Source organism: Labeo rohita, chromosome 11 (assembly GCF_022985175.1).
Source record: "Labeo rohita strain BAU-BD-2019 chromosome 11, IGBB_LRoh.1.0, whole genome shotgun sequence".
In the NCBI taxonomy this organism is placed as follows: domain Eukaryota; kingdom Metazoa; phylum Chordata; class Actinopteri; order Cypriniformes; family Cyprinidae; genus Labeo; species Labeo rohita.
This window is the reverse complement of record NC_066879.1, coordinates 1623107-1649444: the sequence shown is the minus strand read 5'-3', so window position 1 is coordinate 1649444 and position 26338 is coordinate 1623107. Positions and strand designations below refer to the sequence as shown.

The 26338-nt window shown below is 35.8% G+C and overlaps 1 protein-coding gene across 1 annotated transcript in view; it reads right to left on the bottom strand.

Moving 5' to 3' along the window:
• The window catches only part of cpne5b (copine Vb), a 119745-nt gene that overhangs the window by 1194 nt on the left and 92213 nt on the right, over window positions 1–26338 (bottom strand). The window contains exons 12-19 of the mRNA XM_051122691.1: window positions 25679–25732; window positions 24831–24892; window positions 17393–17439; window positions 14475–14656; window positions 14012–14139; window positions 12423–12525; window positions 3083–3140; window positions 1958–2031 (exon numbers count right to left, since the gene is read on the bottom strand). Of these exons, the coding sequence (XP_050978648.1) occupies window positions 1958–2031; window positions 3083–3140; window positions 12423–12525; window positions 14012–14139; window positions 14475–14656; window positions 17393–17439; window positions 24831–24892; window positions 25679–25732 (708 nt within the window). The remainder of the gene's footprint in view (window positions 1–1957; window positions 2032–3082; window positions 3141–12422; window positions 12526–14011; window positions 14140–14474; window positions 14657–17392; window positions 17440–24830; window positions 24893–25678; window positions 25733–26338) is intronic.

Sequence of the window (26338 nt, the reverse complement as noted above, 5' to 3'; positions counted from 1 at the left end):
GAAGGAGTAAAAATCAAGTAAAATTATTGCCTTGTTTTCAGATAAAAGAAGTCAAAATTAAGTGAGTTTTTGCTTGAAACAAGCAAAATAATCTGCCAGTGGGGTAAGCAAAATAATCTTATTTCAAGCAGAAAACACAATTATTTTGCTTACCCCATTGGCAGATTATTTTGCTTGTTTCATTTTTTCTGGAAACAAGACAATATTTTTTCTTGTCTAGAAAATCCTTCTTGATTTAGGAATTTTTAGATATTTTGGCTGGAAAAAAAGACAAAACATCTAAGAAAAGCCTTTTTTACAGTGCATGTTTATTATGTTCTACAATACTGAGGTGCAGATAATTGCCACTATTTACAATCAATAGTATAAATAGCAAAAATGTTATTTTAACACAGTGTAAATAGAATCTATAGCTATGTGCACTTAGTGTAAATAGCCTCTATTGCTATGTACACTTATGTGCAAATAGCTGCTGCCTGATTGTAAATATTGAAAACGGTTTTTGCTTTTTGCTGCTCAGTCTTTTTGTGGAAACCATTATACACTAAATCAGCTCTAAATCATATGTGTGTGTGTGTGTGTGTGTGTGTGTGTGTGTGTTTTTTTATGGATCATGTGACACTGAATACTTGAGTAATGGTTGTTGAAAATTCAGCTTGGCCATCACAGGAATAAATTGCTTTGTAAAATATAATATAAAACTTTAAATTGCAATACTATTTCAAATAATACTACTTTTGCTGTGTTGATCAGCTTTTGGTGAGCATAAGAGGCTTTAAAAAAAACCTTACTTATTCGAAACTTTTTAACCAGTATTGTATATTTGCATGTGTACATGCTTGCAGTACATTAATATATAAATTTAAGCCATAAATTAATATGCTACACTATTTATTAACATATTTATTTTAAGTCATCTTGCGGTCTACCTGTCCAACTTTCATTCCACAGTTATTCATCCATTCCATAGTTTTTGCCTCTATTTGTTCATCCCTCCATTTATCCATTTTTTAAATTATTTTCAAACCAACCATGAGGAAGGAAGTTGCATTAATTAAATATGAATGATAATCATTGATATTTATATCATCAGTGCACCTTCCTTCCCCTTTTCAATAATCTATTCATTCATCCCTTAATTCTTGGCTATTCATCAATCCAGCCATCTACCCACCCAATGCATTTTTCCATCCATCCCTCCAATGATACATTCTGTTCATATCAATTCATCCATCTATTTTAAAGGTGTCCTGCAGAGTTTAGCTCCAACCCCAATTAGACCCACCTAAAGCAGCTAATCTAGCTCTTACTAGTCATACTAGAAACTTCCCAGCAGCTGTGTTGAGGCAAATTGGAGATAAACTCTGCAGGACACCGGTCCTCCAGGACCGAGTTTGAGCACCCCTGGATCTATCATCTACATATTAAATCAGCTATACTGATTCAGTTTTTAAACATCTGTACAAACATTCATCCTTCTCCCATTCATGCATGCACAAATCTATTCATTTATGGGAAAGACAGCAGCATCCCAAAATATTCTTATCCTTTCTTCCTGAATAAAACAAATTAAACAGTGCCACAAGAGTGAATTCTCTTCACTTTGCTCACTGTCTGTGACTCAGTAGCCTGAGATGTTCTTATTACTACTAATGACAGGTTGCATTCATAGGGGACCTGCATAATGAACTGCTTTATAATAATGTGGGTTATGGTGTGGAGCTGTTACAAGAGAGCTTGATTCTACAGTGACTGAATTAGTAATTAAAATTCTCATGCTTAATGGATTTGATTGCTGAAAGAAAGAAAGTCACAGCTATTTAAAACCTGAAAGTTAACATAATATACTTGTGGTTTAAACAAGCTATGAAAAAGCATTGCTTGTTTTTATATTTGTTTGTTTGTTTTTTTTTTTGTTTTTTGTTTTTTAAAAAAAAAACACTACTACTGGTGTCACCTGGACAATATCTCGCTCTGCTAATTTTCCTCTTGAGGAAATCCTGATGTCATCACCATCCAACTCGACCATAGCTGTGGGAAAAGACAAGAAGTACAAGTAAATCACTGGACTTGTGCGTTTAATTTATTTGAATCATAATTAAATATTACACATTTTTATTTTCATGAACACAGGTTTGAAATGACGGTGTGTAGATAACGACAACATCTTTTGAACTACTTTTATTGTATGCATAATGATAAACTCAGCTGAAAAAAGTAATTTTGGGGGTCTCAAAACTACTAGGGCTATCATTTCCTTCATCGTCATGCACTGCTTTGACACCAGCTGAACGTAATTGGTGTCTGTAACAAGAATGCACAGACAGAATTCCATTACAGACTTCTCAAACAACAGGCCCTCTCCACATGACCCGCTCACCTCATCTGACAAGAGCTCATCTTCCACCTCTGTGTGCGTGAGCTATGCTGTTATTGTAGGAGGAAGCTCTATTTCAATATTGGTCAAAGTCTCTCTTGACTTCCCAAGTGGTCTGACAGATCACTACATGCCCTGACATTAAGTATGGGCTTAATACCCACGCAATATAGCGGATAATTACATATCACTTTGTGATTAGCCCAAGCCAGGTGTCTTTAAAGGATCTCTAGATTACTTGTACTACACACACAGCTCTGACCAAGAAAAACAACCTTGTTAACTGCTATTGGAGCACTTGTTTGACGAATTGCTATCGGGGTCAGCGATTGTATTAAAAAACTTTTTTTTTGTCTTTGCATTTTTGAAAAGTTTTGCATACAGACATCAACATTGTCAAAACAACTGCCGTTCACACGGATCTGTGAGCATTACTAAAAATGCTGTATTATGCATGCAAAGTCATTAAATGTCACTTCGTAAAGAAAAATGCAGTTGTCACATAAATTGTCGTATTGTGTAAAAAAAAAAAATTAAAACGTTTAATAAATTACATGATGGTAATTACATGGTGTAACCAGATTAACTGAAATAAAAAAAAATAATGCAAAGATATCATTTTATTGTGGTAGATAAGTAAAATTACATCAATATATTAATGTTTATATTTAATATATTAAATAGACAGCCCTTAAAAACACTTACCATCAAATTCAGCCTGTCCAACTCCAACAATAATGATGGACATGGGCAGCTTGGCAGCCTGATTGCAAAACGACAACATTTATGTTCTCACTGCACACATTTACATGTTTTACATGAAAATTACACATTTACAAGATACAGTGGGCTTATTTATAAAACATAGGTAGAATTAATGATTTAGAAGTAAACAAAACAAAACAAAAACATTATTTTAAAGATAAACATATAATAATGGTCTATATATCTCATGTGTCTGGCGCTGAGGTGTTTAGCTATTTAAAGCGATAGAACAGAACACTCTTGAGGATTCTAGAGGGTGAGCAGAGGGAGAGGGAGGCGGGGCCAGTATGATTGCCACGACACCCACTTCTTTAGCTGCCCCTCCCTCCGACTCCCCCTCCAGACACTTCACACTGGATATTTGAGAAAATTACAACCAAACATATATACTCTCATATACAGCACACTCATTCACCACAAACATCAATTTGCATCATTTTATGTGCCCTGTTTGAGGCTAGTAGTTTTATTGTGATTATTTTGGCCACATGGCACTTGAAAAAACTGAAAAAATTTTACTCTAAAATCTATAGTAAATCCTATTTACTTAATTTTAAGGCAACAGGTTTCCTCAACTTCAACCTATTACTTTTTACAATGTGGTAATTACAGGCTCTAGTTAGATGGAAGTTTGCAAACATGGCCTAGCATAGTTATTAGCTTTGTAAAAGACTTGACTGTCACTTTTGATTAATTTAATGCATCCTCCCTCAATAAAATTTTTTTTTTTTTTTTTTTTTTATCTCACCAACCCCAAACTTTTGAAAGGTAGACAAATGTGTTAAAAAAATTTTTATGTAAACATACTGTTAATGTAATTATAATGTAATGTACTATAATATAAACAAACACTCACTGGCCACTTTATTAGGTTCACCTGTTCAACTGCTCCTTAATCTAATCAGCCAATCACATGGCACCAACGTAATGCATTTAGGCATATAGACATGGTCAAGATTATCTGCTAAAGTTCAAACGGAGCATTAGAATGGGGAAGGAATGTAATTTAAGTGACTTTAAACATGTTGGTACCAGATGGGCTGGTCTGAGTATTTCAGAAACTGTTAATCTGCTTTGATTTTCACTCACAACCATTTCTAGGCTTTACAGAGAATGGTCCGAAAAAAGAGAAAATATCCATTGAGCATCAGTTCTATGAACAAAAATGCCTTGATGACGCCAGAAGTCAGAGGAGAATAACCAGACTGGTTGATCTGATATAGGGTGACCATACGTGCTATTTTCCCCAGACATGTCCTCTTTTTGGACCTAAAAAAATGTGTCTGGCAGGGATTTCTAAATCGCCCAAAACGTCCGGGATTTGGCTTTTGCTTTCTACAGTCACTATTCACTGTGTGCATTTTTGTATTAAAGCCCTACGCAAGACTGTTTTCTTGATCCCGCTCCCACTGAATTTCAGGCCATTACCACCTGCTCACGCAATCATTCCATTATTGAATGTAATTTTTCGCACATCAGCAAGCCGTTATCGTGCACGGAGTATTTTTTGAATGACCGGCTATTTACTTTCACTTTCAATTTCACGATCACACATCAGATATGAGCACATTATCTGCTAAGCAGCAATTCCTCCAGCATGATTTGTCAGTCATCTCTCCTTACTCTTCTTGTATTGACCCCATGATCACTTAAATCTGATTCCTGCAGCTTGTGTTGGATGCAGGGTTGCCAAATCTGGATTTTTTTGGATGGAATTAGGCTGATTTAAAAATGTTGCGAAGACTGATTTTCTCCCGTGGGTTAAATGTTTGAAATATTGCATTAATTACATTTGACTGAAATGCTTGTATTGAAACATTTTGTATTCTACAAGTGATAAAACTATGTGTTTATGATCAGTCTGCACAAGGGTGAATGTAAAATACAGGTACAGGTACAGTTTTGATATGGGATATGGTCATTGTGCTAGTTTGGGGGCTTTTTAACCCCTTTTTTGCAAACTAAAATATGGTCACCCTATCTGATAGAAAGGCAACAGTAACTTAAATAATCATTTGTTACACATCTGAGGTATGCAGAAGACCATTGTTGAATGTACAACACGTCAAATCTTAAAGCAGCGGAAGACACACCAGACCACTCCTGTTATCTAGGAACACTGTTAACAGGAAACTGATGCTACAATTCGCACTGACTCACCAAAAGGGGACAACAGCATTTTGGAAAAGGTTGCCTAGTCTGATGAGCCTCAATTTCTATTGCGACCTTCGGATGGTAGGGTCAGAATGTGGCATAAACAACATGAAAGCATGGATCCATCCTCCTTATATCAACAGGTCATGATTCTGCTGGTGATGTAAAGGTGTGGAGGATATTTGATGGTATTTAATACCAACTGAACATCATTCAAACACCTTAGCCCACCTGAGTATTGTTGCTAACCATGTGCATCTCTTTATGACCACAGTGCACCCATCTTGTGACAGTTAATTCCAACACAATAACATGCCATGTTGCAAAGCTCAGATCATCTCAAACTGGTTTCTTGAACATGATGGTGAGTTCACAAATCTCAAATGACAACTACAGTCACCAGATCTCAAACCAATAGAGCACATTTGGGATGTGAAACGAGAGATTCACATAATGGATGTACAGCAGCAACTGTGTGAGGCTGTGTCAGCACCTTGAATCTATGCCTTAAAGAATTCAGTCAGTTCTGAAGGCAAAAAGGGGTCTAACCTGGTATTAGCAAGGTGTACCTATAAAGTGGCCAGTGATTGTGTATACTTATATATTGGTAATATCGGTGTTGGAATTGACAGTACTATGCAACGTGTATTTGGCAGGTCAACTGAGAAAAACTCCATCATAAATATTTCTTACAGGCCATTAAACTGTATTATGCATGTGCATTTACTTTTATGTGCATGCATATGTATGCATATATAAATATGTTCAAAACATTTAAACGTCTGTTGATAAATTAAAATAAATATGTGCAGTTGAAAAGCTGTTGGAAGACTTGTAAGTTCTGACTAATGTTTCTTTAGTAATTGTTAGTAGAATGTGTTTGAAACATTTTACAGTTCATTTTACAGATCAACTGGCAAGTAAGTTTTCCAAACTACATTTTTACTTGTGGCACTTGCAAAGTATTTGATTGTTATGTGTAAGTATAAATGAATAAAACCTCACAAAAGCATCAATTTCAAGCTCTACTTCCTGTGATAGCAGCCCAAAATAATAATACCATTTCCCCTTTGAGATGTTCTGTAATAAAAACTTTCCTGTTGCTCTTCTGACAGGTTTAGAGACCAAATCTTCATTTTTCGCTCCAGGACCATAACAACAAATAGACTGTTACTGACAGGGAGTGTAAGGTGTTTCCTATTTCCACAATCTTAAAATTATCAGTGCAGAGCTTATGACAGTCCTGTCATGCCTGCATGTCATAAAAGAGAGGCAGGGCACTATGAATAATTGAAGTCGGTTGCCCCATTTGTGCCATCATCTTCTGTCATGACTGACAGGACAGATTTGAAGAAATGAGAAAACAAAACAGACTGTTAGTTCACCATAGTTTCCTTGACAACAGCTCTTCGACGTCACGCGCGCAGCCCCAAACCCCCACGCCGACATATATGAACACAGAAACACGCAAGCATTAGGAACGGAAAATCTCAATTCGGCAACCTGCAAATTACCTGCACCGTGTGTCTTTATAACAAAAGCTGCACATGCTGACAGCGTTATTATTTGGTCTGGGGAGAATGCTAATGTAATGTCATCAGTACCCAGCTGCTGTAGGAAATTACCATTATGTTGGTAAAGGAAAGACATGGTTTGGAGAATTAAATTGGTTTTTGGACACTAAAGGAACAGTTTGGCCAAAAATGACAATTCTGTCATTATTTACTAACTCTCTTGTTGATTTAAAACCATATGCTGTTTACTGTTGTTGCTGTTTTCCTTTGGAACTCAAAAGGAGAAATTTTTGAAGATCTATCTTCTTGTTTTTTTTTTTTTTTTTTTTACAAACAAAGAGGAATTTGATTATTTTTTTCTTGTGATTTCACAAACTTGATTAATGTAGGCACTAACCCTTATAACTGCCTTGAATGACCTCTTTCAACAATATGTCCATAGTTTCTTTAATAATAGCATAATAATGTAACAATCAACATTCTGTACAAAGTTGGTCATACAGAAAGGAAAACCTGTTAACATATTTGAAACATGTGAGTTTAATCTTGTTATCTGGCTACTGCATATTATTATTATTATTTATCTAAGAAATTAAAAGACCAAAAGACTATTTTAAGTCCTTGTGTTAAATGAGAAAAGCATTGAACAGACATTACAAAATCTGTAGCTGTAGAAAGAAATGTTTTTAATTATGTTAATGTATGTATATATATATATATATATATATATATATAAAATGTGTTTTTTGAAATGATGAGTTCCTTAATGATTGAGTCATTCTTTTAAAAGATTTGTTCAAACAGATTCATTTAGAAATGGTTAACCATTAAATGCATTAAAAATGTAAACCTTTTCTTTCAGAAGTAATCACACAATTAACATGTCAAAATTGTCATATTATATGTAAAATTATTATATATTTGTACACATTACATGTAATTACTGGCACTTTTTTTGGAGCTCTATATTCTCTTTGAGCTGTTGTTCTGGCCCAACTATTCCTTTAAGCAGAGCTTCCAGGTGCACTTTTCTGACTTACAATATGTGCTCATACAGAATACGAGCACGTACTGTAAGTGAGGAAACTGGTGATTTCTACTTGGAGCCGTGACAGACAGTTTGGGGCAAAACTAATGACACCCGTGCTGTAACGAAGGGTAGAAAAAGCAGGATGGAGTCAGAAATGGCATGAAATACTGTCAGGGTGTGACTGAGGACAGGAACTTCTATTAAACCTATCATCAGTCACACAGCGAGCGGGCGGTTCAGTCTGACAAAGAGCTGTCTAATTGATTAATCCCGCCGTCCTTCATGTTGCACGTCATATCTGATTGGCGGATGATGTACCTCTGCTAGCGCTCGAGCATCCTGACTGGCTTATCATTGCAGGCCTGCCCACGTCCAACATGACAAATGAATGCGCTTCTAATGTTGTTGTTTCTCATTATCATCCTCCGATTAGCCCTCACCCGTGCCTATTGTTATTCGTAATTACCATGTCAAATAAAAAAAAAAGGCTGCATGTCTTCAGCTGACGGATGGGAGGATTCCAGCTTTCAATGCTAATTATCTAAGAAAATGAATATGTGCGGCTCATTAAAGTCTGCCAGATCCCAACACAGAACCACAGCATTTTATAAGACTTAAAGGAATAATTCATTCAAAATAAACCCTCCTTTGTTTTCAAACTTGTATGGTACTTTTTTTTTTTTTTTTTTTTTTTTGCTTTTTTTGCATGCTGTAACCAAATGCAATGTGCATGTTTATATATTTTTGCAAGGTTTATTTTGAGAACAAGATCACATGACTTGAAATGTAGTGCACATTTTGTTTGCTTTGTCCTTTTTTGGAGATTGTAAGATGTGTTTACTACAGATTTAAATTGAAAAGAGCTCCATGAACTTTTTTTAAATTCTTCTTTTGTGTTGCAGGATAAAAATACCAACAAATAAATGAAGTAAAGAATGTAGAAAATCATTGTCACTTTTGGTGAACAGTTTCTTTAAAAGACTGCATGGAAACTGTTTCAGCACTGAATTTTTCAATGCATGCACGGTTTGAGCAACATTATAGACATCTGCAGAGGAAGCCATATTGCGAAACCCTAAATATAGTCGACGTTTGACGCGTAACTGACAAATAAAAAGTGAAAACAATGTACTTTTTGCCTCAAACCCTTCTTTGTAAATATATTGCTATATACGCATATGCCACACCACATGTCTGCATTCGCGTCTCTGCTGAAACTGTAATGAGACAGCTTAGCGGCAAGATGTTGTCAGCTGTTGTGGGAAGTGACGGGATGTTGTCGAAACACCCTTAGATCAAAAAAGCCTTCCGTGGGCGAATGTCCATTTCTCTACGACCTGTTTTTAAATGAACAAAGAGGATGAGATGCAAACAGCTGCTTAGAGTAACAGCTTTTCTCATGAATGATACATGCATCTGTCCTACTGAATCACAGCAGAGGAGAGAAGTAGGTCAGTGTTCCTCTAAGGTTTTCTGTGATAACTTCACACGCTGTTAGGAAACGGTATCCCAACATATGCGTGCCACTCAGGACCACCCAACAATGAATAGGACACCTGGTCCACCTGGACGTTAACAGACCTCCTACGCTGAATTTCCAAGCAGCATTATGATGAGATTTAGAGATGATTTAGCACTTAAGAACATTGTTCACCATCACACTGTGCTTGAGAGCAGAACGCAGATTGTATTAGCACTTCAGATACAGCTTTCATTTCTCACACAGTTCCCTCAACACGGCGCAGCTGGAAAAAAAAGATTACTTCAAAACGTACCATTCACAGAGACCTCTTATGATTCATTGTGAATGACAATTTCTTTTAAATTCTGCTAAAAGGGATAGTTCACCCAAAAATGTCACCATTTACTCATTCTCATGCCAATCCAGATAAGAACATCTTTCTTTTGTGGTATACAAAAGGAGGTTTTAGGTAGAATGTCCATTGTGCTTTTTTTTTTTTCAAAACGGAGCACTTTAAACTCCAAAAATGACAAAAAACCCTATAAAAATAATAATGCCACCCAGTAGGCTGAAAGCATACTACCTTTATGAAAAAGACGTTTATTCAAGTGTGCTATCGGTATACTTCTTTTAAACTAAAAATAGGAAAGTGTACTTTTAGTCTACATTTTATGCACTTCTCAGAAATGGGCTTTAGGTACTTCTCAGAAATATACTTAAAATTACATTTAAGTATACTTAGAAAAAGTCTAAATATATTTAAGCTATACTTGTGCTCATGTTTTCATTGTTAGGGGCACTATACACATCTTCTATACATTTAAAAAAAGAAAAAAAAGAAAAAAGAAAACACAAGTGAAGAAGAAACCGAAACAACAGGTGCTTCCACATGTAATCTAACACAATCATCAGACATAAAACAGCATCAAAACTGTGTAACGTTGTGGAATAAAATTTCAACCAATGAAGAGGTAATGTTGTTTATTTCTTTAGTTTTTATTTATGAAACTTACCCACATTCAAGTGTTTAAAAAAAAATGTATGAAGCTAGAATAAAATGTTTTTGTTTACAAGCAGACACCCTGTTCTTTCTTCTGATGTTTTGTATGTTCAGATATTCATATAACAAAATGTATACAAATTAATACCTAGATAGGGACATAGTAATATACTTCAAGTATGATGTAAATTTCACTTAAAGAAAACTTACGAGCATACTTGCAGTATAAAACTACTAAACTAGTAGTTTACTGAGACTATACTTCAAAGTATACTAAAAATGCTACTACAAGTATTTAATTAGTAAACTATCAGTATACCTATAAGTTCACTTTTACTATAGTTGCAGTACAAGCTAAAAACATTGATGTGAAGTAGTTGCGTACTCAACGTTTACTACTGTTATACTTAAAGTGTACTTAAAAGTATACTTTTATGTACCAGAAAGTGGGCCAATTTAGTCCCAAGGAGTATTGGAATAGTACACTTACAAGTATACCAATACACTGATATTAGTATACTTACTACATAACGCATACTAAAAAATATACTTGAACTTTACTTAAGTATACTTAAAATAAACTTGAAGTATACTACTTTTTTTTGGTACTACTTAAAGGAATGGCTGAAACTGATATACATTTAAGAAGGTGAATATGACACGTTTTTTATTTGGGTGAACTTTCCCTTTAAAGATCACAAAGGATTAAACAGTTAACATTTTCCATATTTCAGTACAGTAATTGTTGGTTTGATGCACATGTGTCTAATCACATACCAAGACCACATGACCTTTTCATTTGATTAAGCGATGCAGCCCCTTTCTTGATTAGATTAGTCTCCTGTTTCTGATTCAACACCTCCTGAAATCATTAATCAGATTTGCACTGCAATGTAACATTCATTATCTTTAATTCTTTCATTATCTTTTGATGAAAATGTCTGTTTTAAATTCAAACACCCAAATTTAGATTTGAGAAATGCAAACCTTTTTTGAACACACAAATGAAAACCATAGGTTTCGGGCAGTTCTACCTCGTGTTCAGGTCTTAAATGTCACACGGGGGTTGAAATGTGAGTCTTCTTGGCAGATGCAGGCCGCTGGGGAAAGAGCAGCAGGCAAGATCTTAAAAGGAAGGTGTGGCTGTTCTACAAATCTGAGTAACAGTCGCAAATTCCCTTTAAATCCAGTCTGCTGGGAAATCGGGCCTGTTCACAGGCTAGATGAATGACATGCACCGCTGGAGACGAGATCGACCTTTTAAGCGTAAATTACAACCTCAATACACTGTGAGCCATCCATTTTGCATGTATCATGCAGCCTAAATAGATATATAACAATATATCATCTATAATAAGATCATAAAAACCCATATCAACCACAGAAGATGCTTTAGTGCTCAAGGGTATTATAGATCAAAACAGGATGGAGATGAAGACCAGGGACTTTACACAAAATGTGACCCTGGCCCACAAAACCAGTTATAAGTAGCAAGCACAGGTATATTTGTAGCAATAGTCAAAAATACATTGTATGGGTCAAAATGATTGATTTTTCTTTTATGCCAAAAACCATTAGGACATTAAGTAAAGATCCTGTTTCATGAAGATATTTTGTACATTTCCTACCGTAAATATATCAAAACTTATTTTTTGATTAGTAATATGCATTGCTAAGAACTTCATTTGGACAAATTAAAAATTTTCTCAATATTTTGATATTTTGTTTTTTGTTTTCTTGCACCCTCAGATTCCAGATTGTATCTCAGCCAAATATTGTCCTATCATAACAAACCATACATTAATGAAAAACTTATTTATTTGACTTTCAGTTGATGTATAAATCTTAATTTCAAAAAACTGACCCTTATGACTGGTTTTGTGGTCCCGGGTCACAAATATAAACCTAGCTAGGTGCCTTAGTAGGGCAACATTTTAAGGCATTACAGGATACAGATCTACTTTCCGTGATGGTTGTGAAGGTACAGCCACTTCATTTATAAGGTTTCATTTCAGTTAGGATACAGCCTGAAAGCAAGGAAAGTGGAACAGAGCGGCAATCTGGACCCTCTCCATCCTGTCCTGTTGGGACGCTTATCCTGTTTTAGTGGTCATACTCACATTTACGATGGCCTCTTTGGTCTGTGACATATCTGATATAACCCCATCTGTGATGATAAGGAGCACAAAATACTGCGAGCCATCCTGGACAGCAGCTGCGTACCTTCAGAGACAAGAAAAAAACAAAAACAGTACATACTTCAGGACAGCTGATTTTTCTTTACATTAGCCGTTTTACTCTCTACAATCTTCTTTTCCTGGTTTTTAAACATCTCAGATTCATTTCGCCATGTTAACCTAAGCCATGTTCTGCTTTGTTTGTTTAAATAAATCTTTGGCTCCGCCAACTCTGAGCAATAGCTGGAGGAGGTGTATCATGCTTCAATTTCGAAAGTCTAATTCAAATCTGCCGAAGATGGCATTTTTAATTACCGCAGTGGATGCAGTGTAATCAGATGGAAAATGATTTGGTTGTGTGATGCTGTGACATGAGAGAGGGGGTGGAGATGTCTTCAGACAATTACTTTGTCTCCTTTTTCTGGAAACACTCCCACTAACCTATTCAAATGACGATTAAAAAATAGCTGCAGTCAGTACTGAGTCAGTCTGTTATGACACCTCTGATGTGAGCTTTACAATCGGATAAAAACCTCGCTCCATGTCAGCAACTTTTTTTTTTTATCAGTTCTTGGAATAACACAAACAGTGTATGGGTTCAAAAGTCAAGCGTTTGGCTTTCGTTGACAGATATGACAGACTGACATCTGTGATGAGTCATACAGTTTGAAGCCAAGAAAATCATCTCAAGTGTCTACAACAAAATGGCTTTAATGGAGAATATAGATAAGGCGCTTAGCCAAGAAGTTTTTAAAATCCCAGGTTTATTCTGATTCATGATGTGTCTGTTGTTCATATATGCCAAGCACTCAAAAATCTAAACAAAGATCAATTTCACTATTCATGCAGAAAATAACATTTGCATTGCATTCCACTAAATCTGGGCAATCTATCATTTGCATGCAAAGTGCGAATAGGCTGACATTTTACATGGAAACAAAAACAGCCAAATCACTTTAAATGGCAATTTAACGGAGTAAATTTTGAAATGATGCAAGAGTGGTCAAAGCAAGGTTAGACAGAGGAGGAGTGCTAAATAAATATCAATTTATGCTGTGTTTAGATGCTTTTACTCATAACTGTGAGTACATATTCAGGACTGGAGAATACCAAAAGTAATAGTTCATCAATCTGTCAGTAAAAAACCCATATTGTCAGGGTTATAGCCATATGTGTAGCAGACTACACACTTTTCCTGATTCTGTTCCCCTCTTTTCTCTTCATTTACTTCCTGTCTAAACTTTAGTGTTGTTATTATTAAGCTAAAACTATTAAAAATCATTTTAGATATTGAAACAAACTTCAAATCAAATAAATAAAAAATATTAGATAAAAAAGCACATAACAACATTAACTTAAAAATTTAAGTGAAAACAAAAAAAAAATTCAAAATTCAAAATAAGAAAAAAAAATATTGGTGTTTCAACTTGCCATCAAACCAGTAATCACTTCCTTTTAATTACCAAACACAAATATATAAATAAAAACATACAGTGTCAATATAAGTTGATTTTAAAACTGATTTGCCCTACCTGGCCACATGATTTACGACAGGGGCAAAGTTGGTAGGTCCGTATAGTTGGACGGTCTTTAGACTCTGATGGTACGCCTCTAATATCCCCTCTATACCATTACAGTAGGGATTTTCAATATTGCCGTTCTGAAAGACAGGAATCAATGGTTCACATGTGTCTTCATTTAAGCCAACCAAAGTTCAACAGAAAACCAATGCCGAAGAGAGAAAACATGGATGGTATCAATCAATAAGACAGCAGAGGTTGCCAATTATAGATGTCTCCCATACAGTCTCATCTCAGAATCACGGAACCGTTTCCAGAGCACCAAAGACTAGCACAACAGCATCTCACACTCTCAAGTTTACGACTGAGAAAGTGAGAAAAACAGAAGGACATTGAAACTTTTGGCATCAACAAACTCTTTTGGACCAGTTTCAGGGATTTTCAGGAACAGGAAGCTGAACATCAGCTCACTCACTAGGGGGAACTCATGAGACACCCGTCCATCGGGGGGCAGCTTGGCTCCAAATCCCAGTGCAGGGAACATCTTGTCACTGTCATAGTCCTGGATGATTTCCCCCACAGCCTTCAGTGCCAGGGCGTAGGCGTTCATCTGGTAGGGGTTCATGTAATGGAGAGACGTGGACTGGGATGGGTTTCCTGAAAATTTAACAGAAAGCGCAAATTATCTAGTAATACAAACATACTGCATTAGAACACCAAGTGCAACAGCTGGGAGCATTTCTCAAGGGAAAGCTTACCTTAAATAATGAATGTTTTAGCATATTAATTGATATTAGTAGGTCAGTGGACTAGATTTGCTACGTGCGCTGCTGCTGCTGAGCAAGTATGAGCTTGCTACTGACTGTAGATACACAGACATACTTGTGTGAGCATGTAAGACGTGCTGCTGCATGAATACATAAATCCCATAAGAGATCTAGACAGGTGGAGCTGATGGAGGTAGAGGGTATCAGAGGAACTCTGATAGTGTGCTGCAGGGTTAGCTTACAGCGAACACAGACACTTTAAATATTGAGTAAGCAAGCTCATTAGCTGCAGGGGCACGAGAGCCAATCAGCTTGTGCCATGTAGTAAATAATGTGATTGCTAACAGAATCCACACCATCTTTCATGACAAAGCTGGATGTATCAGTGTAATTAAAACTGTATTATTTTATCCAATATTGGCATGCTTTCTGTGTTTTTATGCTCATTAGAATATCACACTCTTAGTTTAACAACGTGCTAATGTCAAACTCTACAAAGCAATCAATTCTGAATTGTATCTGATTTACAGAATTCTATTTGCGTGCTGCAGAGTCGTTGCCTATGTAAGGCACTACAAATTGGTCACTTATAAGGGTTGGTGATGATTCAGACACTGCCTTAAGGCTCGTTCACAACAAGAGCGATAAAGATAACTATGAATGCAGCGATAACTATATTTGCGTTCACACCAGTAAACAATAACTGTCTGTTTTTGTTGTTTTTGTTGCATTTACACAACTTCAGCCAGTAAATGTCCTCAGCATGCACGTTTCAAGCGCATTTAAACAGTGAATCTAGCATAAACTACACTGTAAAAAAAAATCCATAAAATTTATAGTAAAAAACAGCAGTTGTGGTTGCCAGAATATTACCGTAAAAATACAGTAGCAATGTTTTAGGTTTTACAATTTTAATTTAAATTTACATTTTAATACTGTAAATCCATTAACTGAAATGATTTTGTACCTTTGTCACATGATGAACCAAAGCCCATCACAAGCAGCTTTTAAATATTAACATATATAGAAGATGCACAGGCTCATTTACACAAACACTAAACACCATCATGGCAACACGCATGAAACTGAAATAATGCAATAAAAATTAAACAACATTAGATGTAGCATACAGCCTTTTACATGTACAAAACTGATAAGAAAAACTAAGAAGAAACATAGTTATTCAACAAAAAAATATCTCATTTAAAAAATATAATGAAGGGAATTCTGGAAATGTCAATTTATGGTTATTCACTGTAAAGTTTACATTCTTTTTCACTTCCGAAAACAGTATACTACCGTAAAAATACATGGAATGTCCAATAGAGTTTTTCACCTTGTATAGTAGGGGAACTTACCATTAACCATTTCACAGGTTTTTACTGTAGCATTTTTACAGTCTTTTACCGTTAAAATTACAGTCATTTTTTTACTGTGTATCTGATCTCTAACACAGTCAGTGTAGTGGAATAAAAGCAATACACACACTTTTCTACTCCAAAGGAGGCAAGTTCATTGTCGAAACTAGCGCTGAATACCTGAGGAACTTTATGTTTCTGTTTGCTGTGCAATGTCTGTCTGCTTCTCCTCAATGTCGCCTGCTATTTCAAATGTGCAAGCCCTTTAAATCTGAATAAAGTCTGATTAGAAGTCAGTGTTTTATCATTCATCAGCTATAAAAAATGTTCCGAAAGTGGTCCCAAAAATATCATTCCTCTGTTTCGTTATTAATGTAGTTGTGGTGTGAACTCTGCTGTTCTCCTAACATTTTAACCCACAGATGCGTCAAAGCAAATATTCCAAATCCATTTGTCCTCTTTCCTGCACCCCCTGTACACGATATTGCATTGGTTACCCTCAGTAGAAATCTCGTCCCCTTTGTAGACACCATCACTGATTACAACAGTTTTTGCTTTTGATGCACGGTACTGCTCTCGCCTGGTGTTGACATGGTGTTAAAAGGCAGAGCCTACACACTCAGTAGGCATCAATGCAGTTCATTAGGTTTTTCAGCAGAGCCACTTTGTCTGCCAGAGCAATGCGAGAAGTATATTTAAGAAACACAAACGAGCACTCCAAGGCTGGTGTCAAGCTATTGATGTTGTTCTGGGCCTGGAACCGTCGGGATCCAAACAGTTCTTGAGCTATGGTTGCATTGTTACTAAAAGAACTCTGTAATTCAGCTCTCTTAACACAACAGGCAGCCACCTTCAGTAAATCTCTCAGAAGCAAAAGCCCATGATGCCTTCTATTTCCATCCTCTCGCTACCCTGTTCTGAACAAATCTCGTTAATTTGCTGAATAATTCAAAGATGTTTGGAAGCAGTTACTTGTGAAAGAACAGTAATTATTTGAACACTTGCAGCAAGCGCGGTGTCGAAAGCGACGGGGAGTAGCCTTCCCTGCCGGGTGGTGTAGCTGGGCCATTTTAGACTCTTTTATTCAACCGGTTCACCTCTCAGCATGCCTTAAACCCTTACACGACTCACCGCTCAGCCCCGCAGCACAGCAACGACTAATAGTAGTGTATTGAGCGACACAAGCAGTAGAGAAAGGCCAACGATTGGGTTTGGATTCCCCAACCTTCTAAGAGGTCACACACCGTTCCCCCCACTTAATTGCTTACCGTTAGAGGCGGTGAAATCAATGGCCACAGTGAAATTGATCTGGGTCCTGGGAAAAGAGGAATGAGAAATGAGAAAACAAAAGAGTAAGCAAAAACGCTCTCTGCAGTGATTTAATATCTTCCGTAGAGACGGGTACATATGTCTGTGCATGAACACGAACACGGCTAAATGATGGCAAATGCATGTAGTCAATCCCAGCTGCATGGTCTAATTGGGATAAACAGGAAGAGCCATTACAGTGAGCTCACATTACTAGTTTTACTGTGCTCAAAGAGCAGGGTACTTCAGCCTCCGCAGGTTCATCTGCATCTGAATCATCTTTAGCAATTCCTACTGCTCTGGTTCCCATTGGCCACAAAACCATCATGTGCAACATGTTAGTGATACCTGCTAAATGAGTCCCACGGGCACCTTAAAGGATGACATGTTTTCTGGCAGAAGATGAAATGAATTGAATGAGTTTGACTATGAGTGATGCTAATTAGCTGAGGCTAATATGTTTATCATTTAATAAAAATATGTCCAGCTGACCAGACATAAGCTATTATTGTCAAATTAGTGTACCCTTTTGTAAATTAACATAATGCATCATTAGCATTAAACACATACACATAAAACAAAGCAGTTAAAATGATGGAGCACATAAAAAGGAAATAAGAATTTAATTTTCAAGATTAAAAATGTGTCACAAACAGGAAGTGACAGCATTCAACTCCTCTCCCCAAAGTCAAACACAGAACCCATTAGGGATTTAGCAAGTTACAAGAAAAAATGAAGAGGAAAAATCGATAAAACCATAATGAAAAGCAGAGAAAATTACATTAACCTTTAGAATCCCAGGCTAATGCATGACTCATGCCCCTATGTAGCACAGAGAGTAATTATCCTCTTTATTAATTCATTAAAAGCCATTTACTCTCGGGTCCCGGCGTATGTATCTCTGCGTCAAAAAACAATTCTCTCATTTTGGGAATCTAGGTGACCGAAGCCATGATTAGAAAATAAGACCTTATAAACCAAAGTAATTCCCGAGGATCACATTATCACATTTATCTTTGATTATTACTGTTTAATTATGCATTTATGAGAGGGAAAATGAAACTGTGGAATATTCTTTTTGATTTTCTCTTGTCTGAATGTGCCATTCCACATTAGAGCAAATCCTGAGCTACTTTCAGCATCGCTGTTGTTCTGCCAGCCGTTTTAGCCTGTGGCACTAGGGCATTTCCACGGCCTAGAAACTTAATAGGCTGTAAAAGGATCCCTTGCATTATGGGTTAGTATAGTACAACAGAGGTCTCCTGGGATGGGGTAAACAGAAGGACAAGAAGAATCGATTTTCGGAGATGCGCATGTCACTATGTGTCTCCCTCTCATTTGTCAGATGCGGTGTTCTCTGCAGTGCTGTTGAAGGCAGGAAAGCCCTGCATAGTGATGGAAAACCCACCTGCATTTAATGGAATGAGCTAGACAGCACAGCACACATTATGCTTTATGTAGTATGATCCATTATGATTCATTATGTCCCGGTGACATCATTAACGGCTTCCAAAGGCAGTCACACAAATGTAACACTACTTTATGTAGCATAGTTGTCATGGGCTCCCAACAGCCGGAGGCCACTAGAATCATCAACACTTTCCTCCATTGAAATGCCACCACATGCAGTCACATATGTGCAGCAATGTGACATGTTGATCACACTTTTAATAAATTCACCTCTTTTTCTTTGACTTTTTATTGGACAATAGACTCTTACCCCGGCCGGCACAATCTCATCTCCCTTAATAGAAATGTCAAAACCAGTCCTGCGTGGGATGCACAGGCTATCCAGAGACTCGGAGCACATTATAACAGGTTATCTGCCACTCAGGCATGAGCACTTCCAATGCAGGTAAAGGTCAGCGCTTAATCATTACACACACACTCACAGCTATAAGGGCGGAGCTCAGGACAGCGGATACATTCTTCATTGGCAAGGGCCAAAAGATCCTCAGCTTTCACATGATTAATAGGTTAAAGTTGTTGTAACCTATTGTAAAAAGTCATTCTGAATAAAACAATCATGACACTCTAAACAAAATAACAAAACTGGATGTGATATTGAGGCAAGTTTAGATGTTTTTCTTAACTCACTGGCAAACTGTTTTCTTTTGTTTTAAGATTTAAAACTTTAAATTAATACTTTTATTCAGCAAGGATGAGTCAAACTGATCAAAAATGTCAGATATTTATAATGTTACAAAACAAAATCTATTTCAAATAAATGCTGTTTTAAACTTCATATTAATCAAAGAATCCTGAAGAAGAAAAAAATCTTTTTCACAAAAATATGAATACAACGGTAACACTTTACAATACGGGTGCACAAATATGCATTAATTCATGCTTAACTAATGCAGAGATAATCAAGAGTTAATATATAACTCATGAAGAACTAAACCATTTATTAATAATTACTTCATCAGCAACAATGGACATTCTATATGATTCATAGATTAAGTAATCAATAAATTGTTATTAGTGAAATGTGCTGAATAAATAAGCTTTCCATTGATGCATGGCTTATTAGGATAGGACAACATTTGGCTGAGATACAACTATTTGAAAATCTGGAATCTGAGGGTGAATTTTTTTTTTTAAGTTGTCCAAATGAAATTTTTAGCACTGCATATTACTAATCAAGGTAACACTTTATTTTGATAGTCCACTTTAGACATTCTGCTAACAGTAAGTAACTTTGCAACTGCATGTCAACTAGTTATTAGAGTATTAGTAAACTGTCTGCTGAATATCTTCTAACACTCTTCTAAACTTTGCAAGTATATGTCAACTTATTCTGCTAACCCTAAACCTAACCTAACAGTCTGCTCTGAGAGTTAGTACACATGTAGTTGCAAATTAATGAGAATTAGTTGACATGTAGTTGCAAAGTTACTTATAGTTAGAAGAATGTCTAAAGTGGACTATCAAAATAAAGTGTAACCCTAATCAAAAAAAGTTTAGATATATTTACAGTAGGAAATTTACAAAATATCTTCATGGAACATATTCTTTACTTAATATCCTAATGATTTTTGGCATAAAAGAAAAAAATTGACCCATACAATGTATTTTTGGCTATTGCTACAAATATTTCCTGAAAACACACAACACAAATGTTTCCTAGGCACCAAATAAGCATATTAGAATCATTTCTGAAGGATCATGTGACACTGAAGACCCTAAAATTCAGTGTTTCCATCACAGGAAAAAAATGTTAAAATATGGTTAAATACAAAACAACAGTTTTAAGTTGTAATAATATTTAAACATGTAACTGTTTTTGCTGTATTTTTGACCAAACGTTTGAATGCCAGCATATATAATTTTTAACATTTATCATTTTCCTTTATAAAAAGATATTTTTATTTGAAAACAGTGCAGAAATACTGATGTAGTGTGCAGTGTGCAGAATATGTCATCTGAGCCACAAATGATTTCTCTCGGTAGACACAATGCTGTTCATCAAGCTTTGGCCAGGTCTTAGATTTGACTGGCTCTCTTCATGGCTGATCTAATTCCAAACTGGAGGACCTCGGGTTTGATGCGCTCCAATTCCCTCTGTCTTCTACCCATCATCTCTATTGCTGTTCCCAACTCAGTTACTTAGGGAGTAATATTTGTCAATAATGCAGAGGGTGCTACTTCTAAGTGGCAATTTCCTGTTTTCATTTAGATGAGGACTTAATCAATTTATGGTCTGTCAGACCACTAAACAATCCCACATGCTGTGTGCGCTCTGAAACACAATGTTGCAGCTCCATGAATACACATGCGCACACCAACGCGCCCACGCACGCTGTTGTTTTCTCCACATTTCATTGTGTTGTCTCCATGTGAGCATGAACCTGCAGGCAGTCGCCTGATGTTTACACAACCCAACGGCAATAAACCCTCTAACCCTATCAGGGCTGCCCGTGCTGGGGCAGTCAGTCGAAAATGACAGGGATTCACCTAAATGTCACTTTGCATTAGGCTCAAAACTTCCGTCCCACTCTCTATATCAGCTCATGGTCGTATTTCACTATTTGTCTTTGACCGCAGTGGCTTATATTAAACCCCAATAGGAAATCTATGGTTTTCACTGTTCTTGGAGGTTAATAAAAGGAACGTCAATGCCTAGACTGTGGCAACGTGTGTGAAATGAGAACATTATAAAGTGCATTCAAAATGGATGATTTACATTGATGAGAGTGATTGTGTTCCACAACGTTACATATAAGGCATAATTATTTAAAAGGATATTTTATACCAAATGGAAAATCTGTCACATCGTTCTAATCTTGTAAGACTCTTTCTTTTACAGAATGAAAGGTATTTTTTGAGAAATTGACAAAACATTGCAATACAGGTTTGAATTGACATTTAAGTGGAAAAATGAAGACAGTAAATGAAGACAGAATATTCTTTTTTGGGTGAACTAACTAATCAAGTTGACACATCAATTTATGAATAAACGATTAAGCATGTTTGTTAAGAAGGACACGTTCTTTACAGGACCTATCGTATTTGTTGGGTACAGAGGTATGTTTGACATTTTTTCATGAATGACTTTTGGGATCGTCCAACAAAGATGTTTACTGTAAGCTGCTCTTACAAAATGCTCTCAAAAAATGCTAGTCAACCGTTGGAATCCTCCTCACACAATGGACAGACGAACCTGGACTGTGTATTTGTTGGACATTATATTGATGGAACTCTCAACTTCTCGTATACATGGATCTAATGTGAAAACTGTACATTTACGGCATTTAGTTTGTAATGTTGTGTCATCTTTTTTAAAATCTTTGTAAAAATCTTATTGTTATTTATGTATCTATTATTAATATTTTATTTATTATTGTTATTGTTACTATTATTTTATTTTTTGTTATTTGTTATTTTAAGGTCTACATTTTATTTATTTTAAAATTTTATTTTTATTTTTATTTTTTATTTTGTTTATTTTTACGTCTACCAGGGGTGGGATGGGTTGGGTTCTAAATTTGCACTGTTGCTTTTTGTTTTATATCACTGTTCAAAAAAACAAAATAATAATAATAAATAAATAAATTAACAGTTGTTAACAAAAAAAAGAAAAAAGAAGGACGTGTTCTCAGTCAATCATATTTTAGGGGTAGTGTAAGATTTAGATTAGATTACAATTAGAATTAGAATTCATCTGGGTTTAGGCCTTGAACTACATATATATCCATAAGAATTAATCCGTATTTGTTTTTGTTTTTTTTGTAAAAAAAAAAAAAGTCATTCTGATTAAAAATATCATGACATTCTAAACAAAATAACCAAACTGAATGAGATATTGAGGCTAGTTTACAAGAAGCAAGGATGGAACCCTAAAAAAAAAGCAACATGTTATTCAGCAAGGATGAGTCAAATTGATCAAAAATTGATCAAATTCATCTGGGTTTAGGCCTTGAACTACATTGTTATCAAGTTATCCCCACATCATCCTATTGGAAAACTTGTGTTTACATACATTTTTGCTAAAAACTCCAAAAATAAACCTATAAATACAATTCACTGCAGCTTCCAGATGAATGAACACTACTGGCAGTAAAACACCAACATCTTTTATTCCTTTTCACACAAATTATGATTACAAGAGCAGATTATATACTACTATGTTATGACCTCATTTCTAAACTTAATTTTGACATTTGCATAACATTACTAGCTCCACACGTCTAGCTTTTCTGATGTAGTAAACTTGCTTGGTAGCACACCTGGTACAGCATTGTACTTCGGTATGAGTCCTCCTGAAATATGGGTAAAAGAGTTCAAAGACTTAAATGATAAAATGGTATGGCTGCTTCAGCAAATGTGTTTTTTAACTCACATTTGCCTTTGTTAACACTACCATGTGTTTAGGGTAGGGTTGAGTATAGGTGGTATGTTATTAACGTGATAGAGCATTAATAGAAAAGTTCACCCAAAAATGAAACACTTGCTAGTAGCCATTGCTATTATGTATCAATGAAAAATAAATACATTAAATATGAAATAAATACCATTGAAGTACACGGACAGCAGCAACTGTTTGGTTCTTTTGTGTTCAACAGAAGAAAGAAATTCATTCAGGTTTGGAACAGCATGAGGGTGAATAAACAATGACAAAAACAACAAAGAACCAACAAAATATTGATGAGGGAGCACATCCTCCCCAACAAAATCATGGTTAACATATAAATTAGCTGCACTAATCCACATGCAAAAACACAATGTATACAGTACATAATTGCTGTCTAGAGCTATTATACATGTGCTTTATGTGATGGAACAGTTATGCTAAAATCAGTCTATTGCTGAAACACTTTCTTCAAGGGTAAAAGTTGAAAAAGGGTGAGAATTCAGGCTGTGTGAAATGACTAGAAAAACTCACTGCAATCTCAAATATATTCACCACACAATCTCCAAGGTCGAGAGGTAGATCTATAAATCTGATTTTGATGGAATGTATGGCGTTCAGTCAAACAGCCTTGGAGAGCTTCAAGCAGATGGATGCAAAGAGATGGCTCTGACCGTTTCATAAAATGACAGATAGTTTAAAAGAACAGCCAATCACTGCACACTCCAGTGCAGAAATCACAGTGCTGATTGTCAGATCAACAAGCCCTTCGGATGTTGCTTTCTAAGATGATGTTTATCCCAACACCACAAAACAAGGGTAAGAGGGTCATGTTGGTCTGTGGATCTTGTCGAATTTTTATGTTAAACTTGAAGCATTAAATTGTTGTGAAAATGAGTGGCTGGCATGCCCACAGACATCAAGACCTTAGGTTAAATTTATACCGTATACACTGGGAAAATGTATGATTCACACTATTTTTTTTATTATTGCATGCATAAGAATTAAAAATATTTACATAAAAATATTTACATTTTATATTAAACTAAACTATTATTACTATTATTAAATATATTTTAAATAACTATTTACCTCAATTCACTAAGATTTCTGTGCCAGTTTAAGAATTTTTACTTGTTATTGTCATTGTCAGTGTTGCTATTGTAAAACTAAAAACTTTCAATTCATTTTGGTTAATTATAAATAAAACTGAAATAAAATAAAATATAAATTAGATTTAAAAAAAAAAAAAAACTAAAATGAATAAAAAATTAGAAATGTTGCTTTGCAACTGACTGAAATAAGTATAAAGTAAAACACTAAAATGGCTACAACCAAAACTGAAATATAATGTGAAACTGAAACTAAAACAAATAAAATAAAATAACACTGGTTACTGTAACAGTAAGAAATCAGTTTGTGTGAAAATGCAAATATAGAAGTCATGTGACCCACCCTGCTACTGTCAGAGCATCAATGCACAGTAATATGTGTGATTCACAGCACATGAACAGCGCCTGTGCAAGAGCGTTTGTCTCTCTACTCACCCTCCTTTGATGTAATCGAGGAAAGTCGACTCTGATTCCACTGAGAACGACAGCAGTGTCACCTGCGTCAAAAACAGATCAAAAGAGACAGCTGAATCTACAACAAAGACAAAAATATGACGCCACATTATGTGCCTCAGTCATGTTAGAAATTGTCCTAATACAGCTTGTTTCAGATGAGGCAGTGAATGATGCGGGCGAAGTGTCGGACCCTCTGGGAAGCGACGTTCTCACAGGCTGATCTTGTAATGTAGAGCAATAAGGCGACTTTGGCACAGCCATCAATCAAAGCATGATGCTCATATCAAATTATCTCTGCTGTGCTACAAATTCCTGCTTTCATATTCACTTCCATGATCCCTATCCACCCACATTCCCTTTCTCTTACACACACTCACATACAAATGTTCACAGTGGCGCGACATTTGGTTTAATGTGTTTGTCTTGGTTGGGCTATTTTCCCTATTTAAGCGTCAGCTTCCACTATTTGTTGATTACAACGAGCCACACGCACAAGCGCTTAAACAGAATGCTTTATGAGGACCCGTCAAAGGGAAACTACGTTTCTGTGCAGCTACGAAGCAAAGCTCTTTCTTGTTTTTAGCACTTGTTTTAATTAGCACGGGTGTAAAAGGGATACTCATTAATGCGGGAAGACATTTGAAAGCTACTGTGCATGTCGTTCCCTTTCCCATCACATAATTGAACACAGGAAACGGCTGTAATTAAAGGCTTTGTCTGTGTGCGCATACATGCGTGTTTGAGCGTATGCTCTGATACACACATGCACATGCACACTCACATTGGTGGAATTTGTTTCATACGTTAATCTCTGAGCCACCACTCACCGTGCCTGAATTTACATATTTCTTCTTCTTCATCTTCTTCTTTGGATTCACCACCTAAGAGCCATTGGAAAACAAATCAGAAATCAAAATAAGTTCAGACAGACGAGAATGGGTGGAAGTGAGATTTAGATTCATTAAACAGATAACAAACAGCCTTTCCTCCCACAGGATGGTGCCTCAAAAACAAATCAATTATATTTCCTTGGAATATGCCACCACCTGCTGAAGATGTGGGAAACGCTGAAAATGAAAGTGTTGCTCTGAATTAAATGCGATTTCACATTGAATTCTCCACTTTTCACCCCTAAAATCTATCACAGTTGGATGAACACTTTTGAAGAAATATCACTGTTATTTGTCTGTGTGTGTGTGTGTGTATATATATTTACATATACATATATATATATATATATATATATATATATATATATATATATATATATATATTACACCAACCTAAAATATTGCACCAAGAAAAGTCATTTCAAAAGGGGATATTTTGGAAAGATGTTGTTGTGGACCCCACTGAATCGACACTTTATTGACAAAACAGATATATCTTTGTGTGTGTTGTTCATAGAAGGTTTAAAACAACATGAGTAAATTATTACTTTTTTTTTTTGTGAATATTTCTTTAAGAACAAATGGTGCCACCAAAGT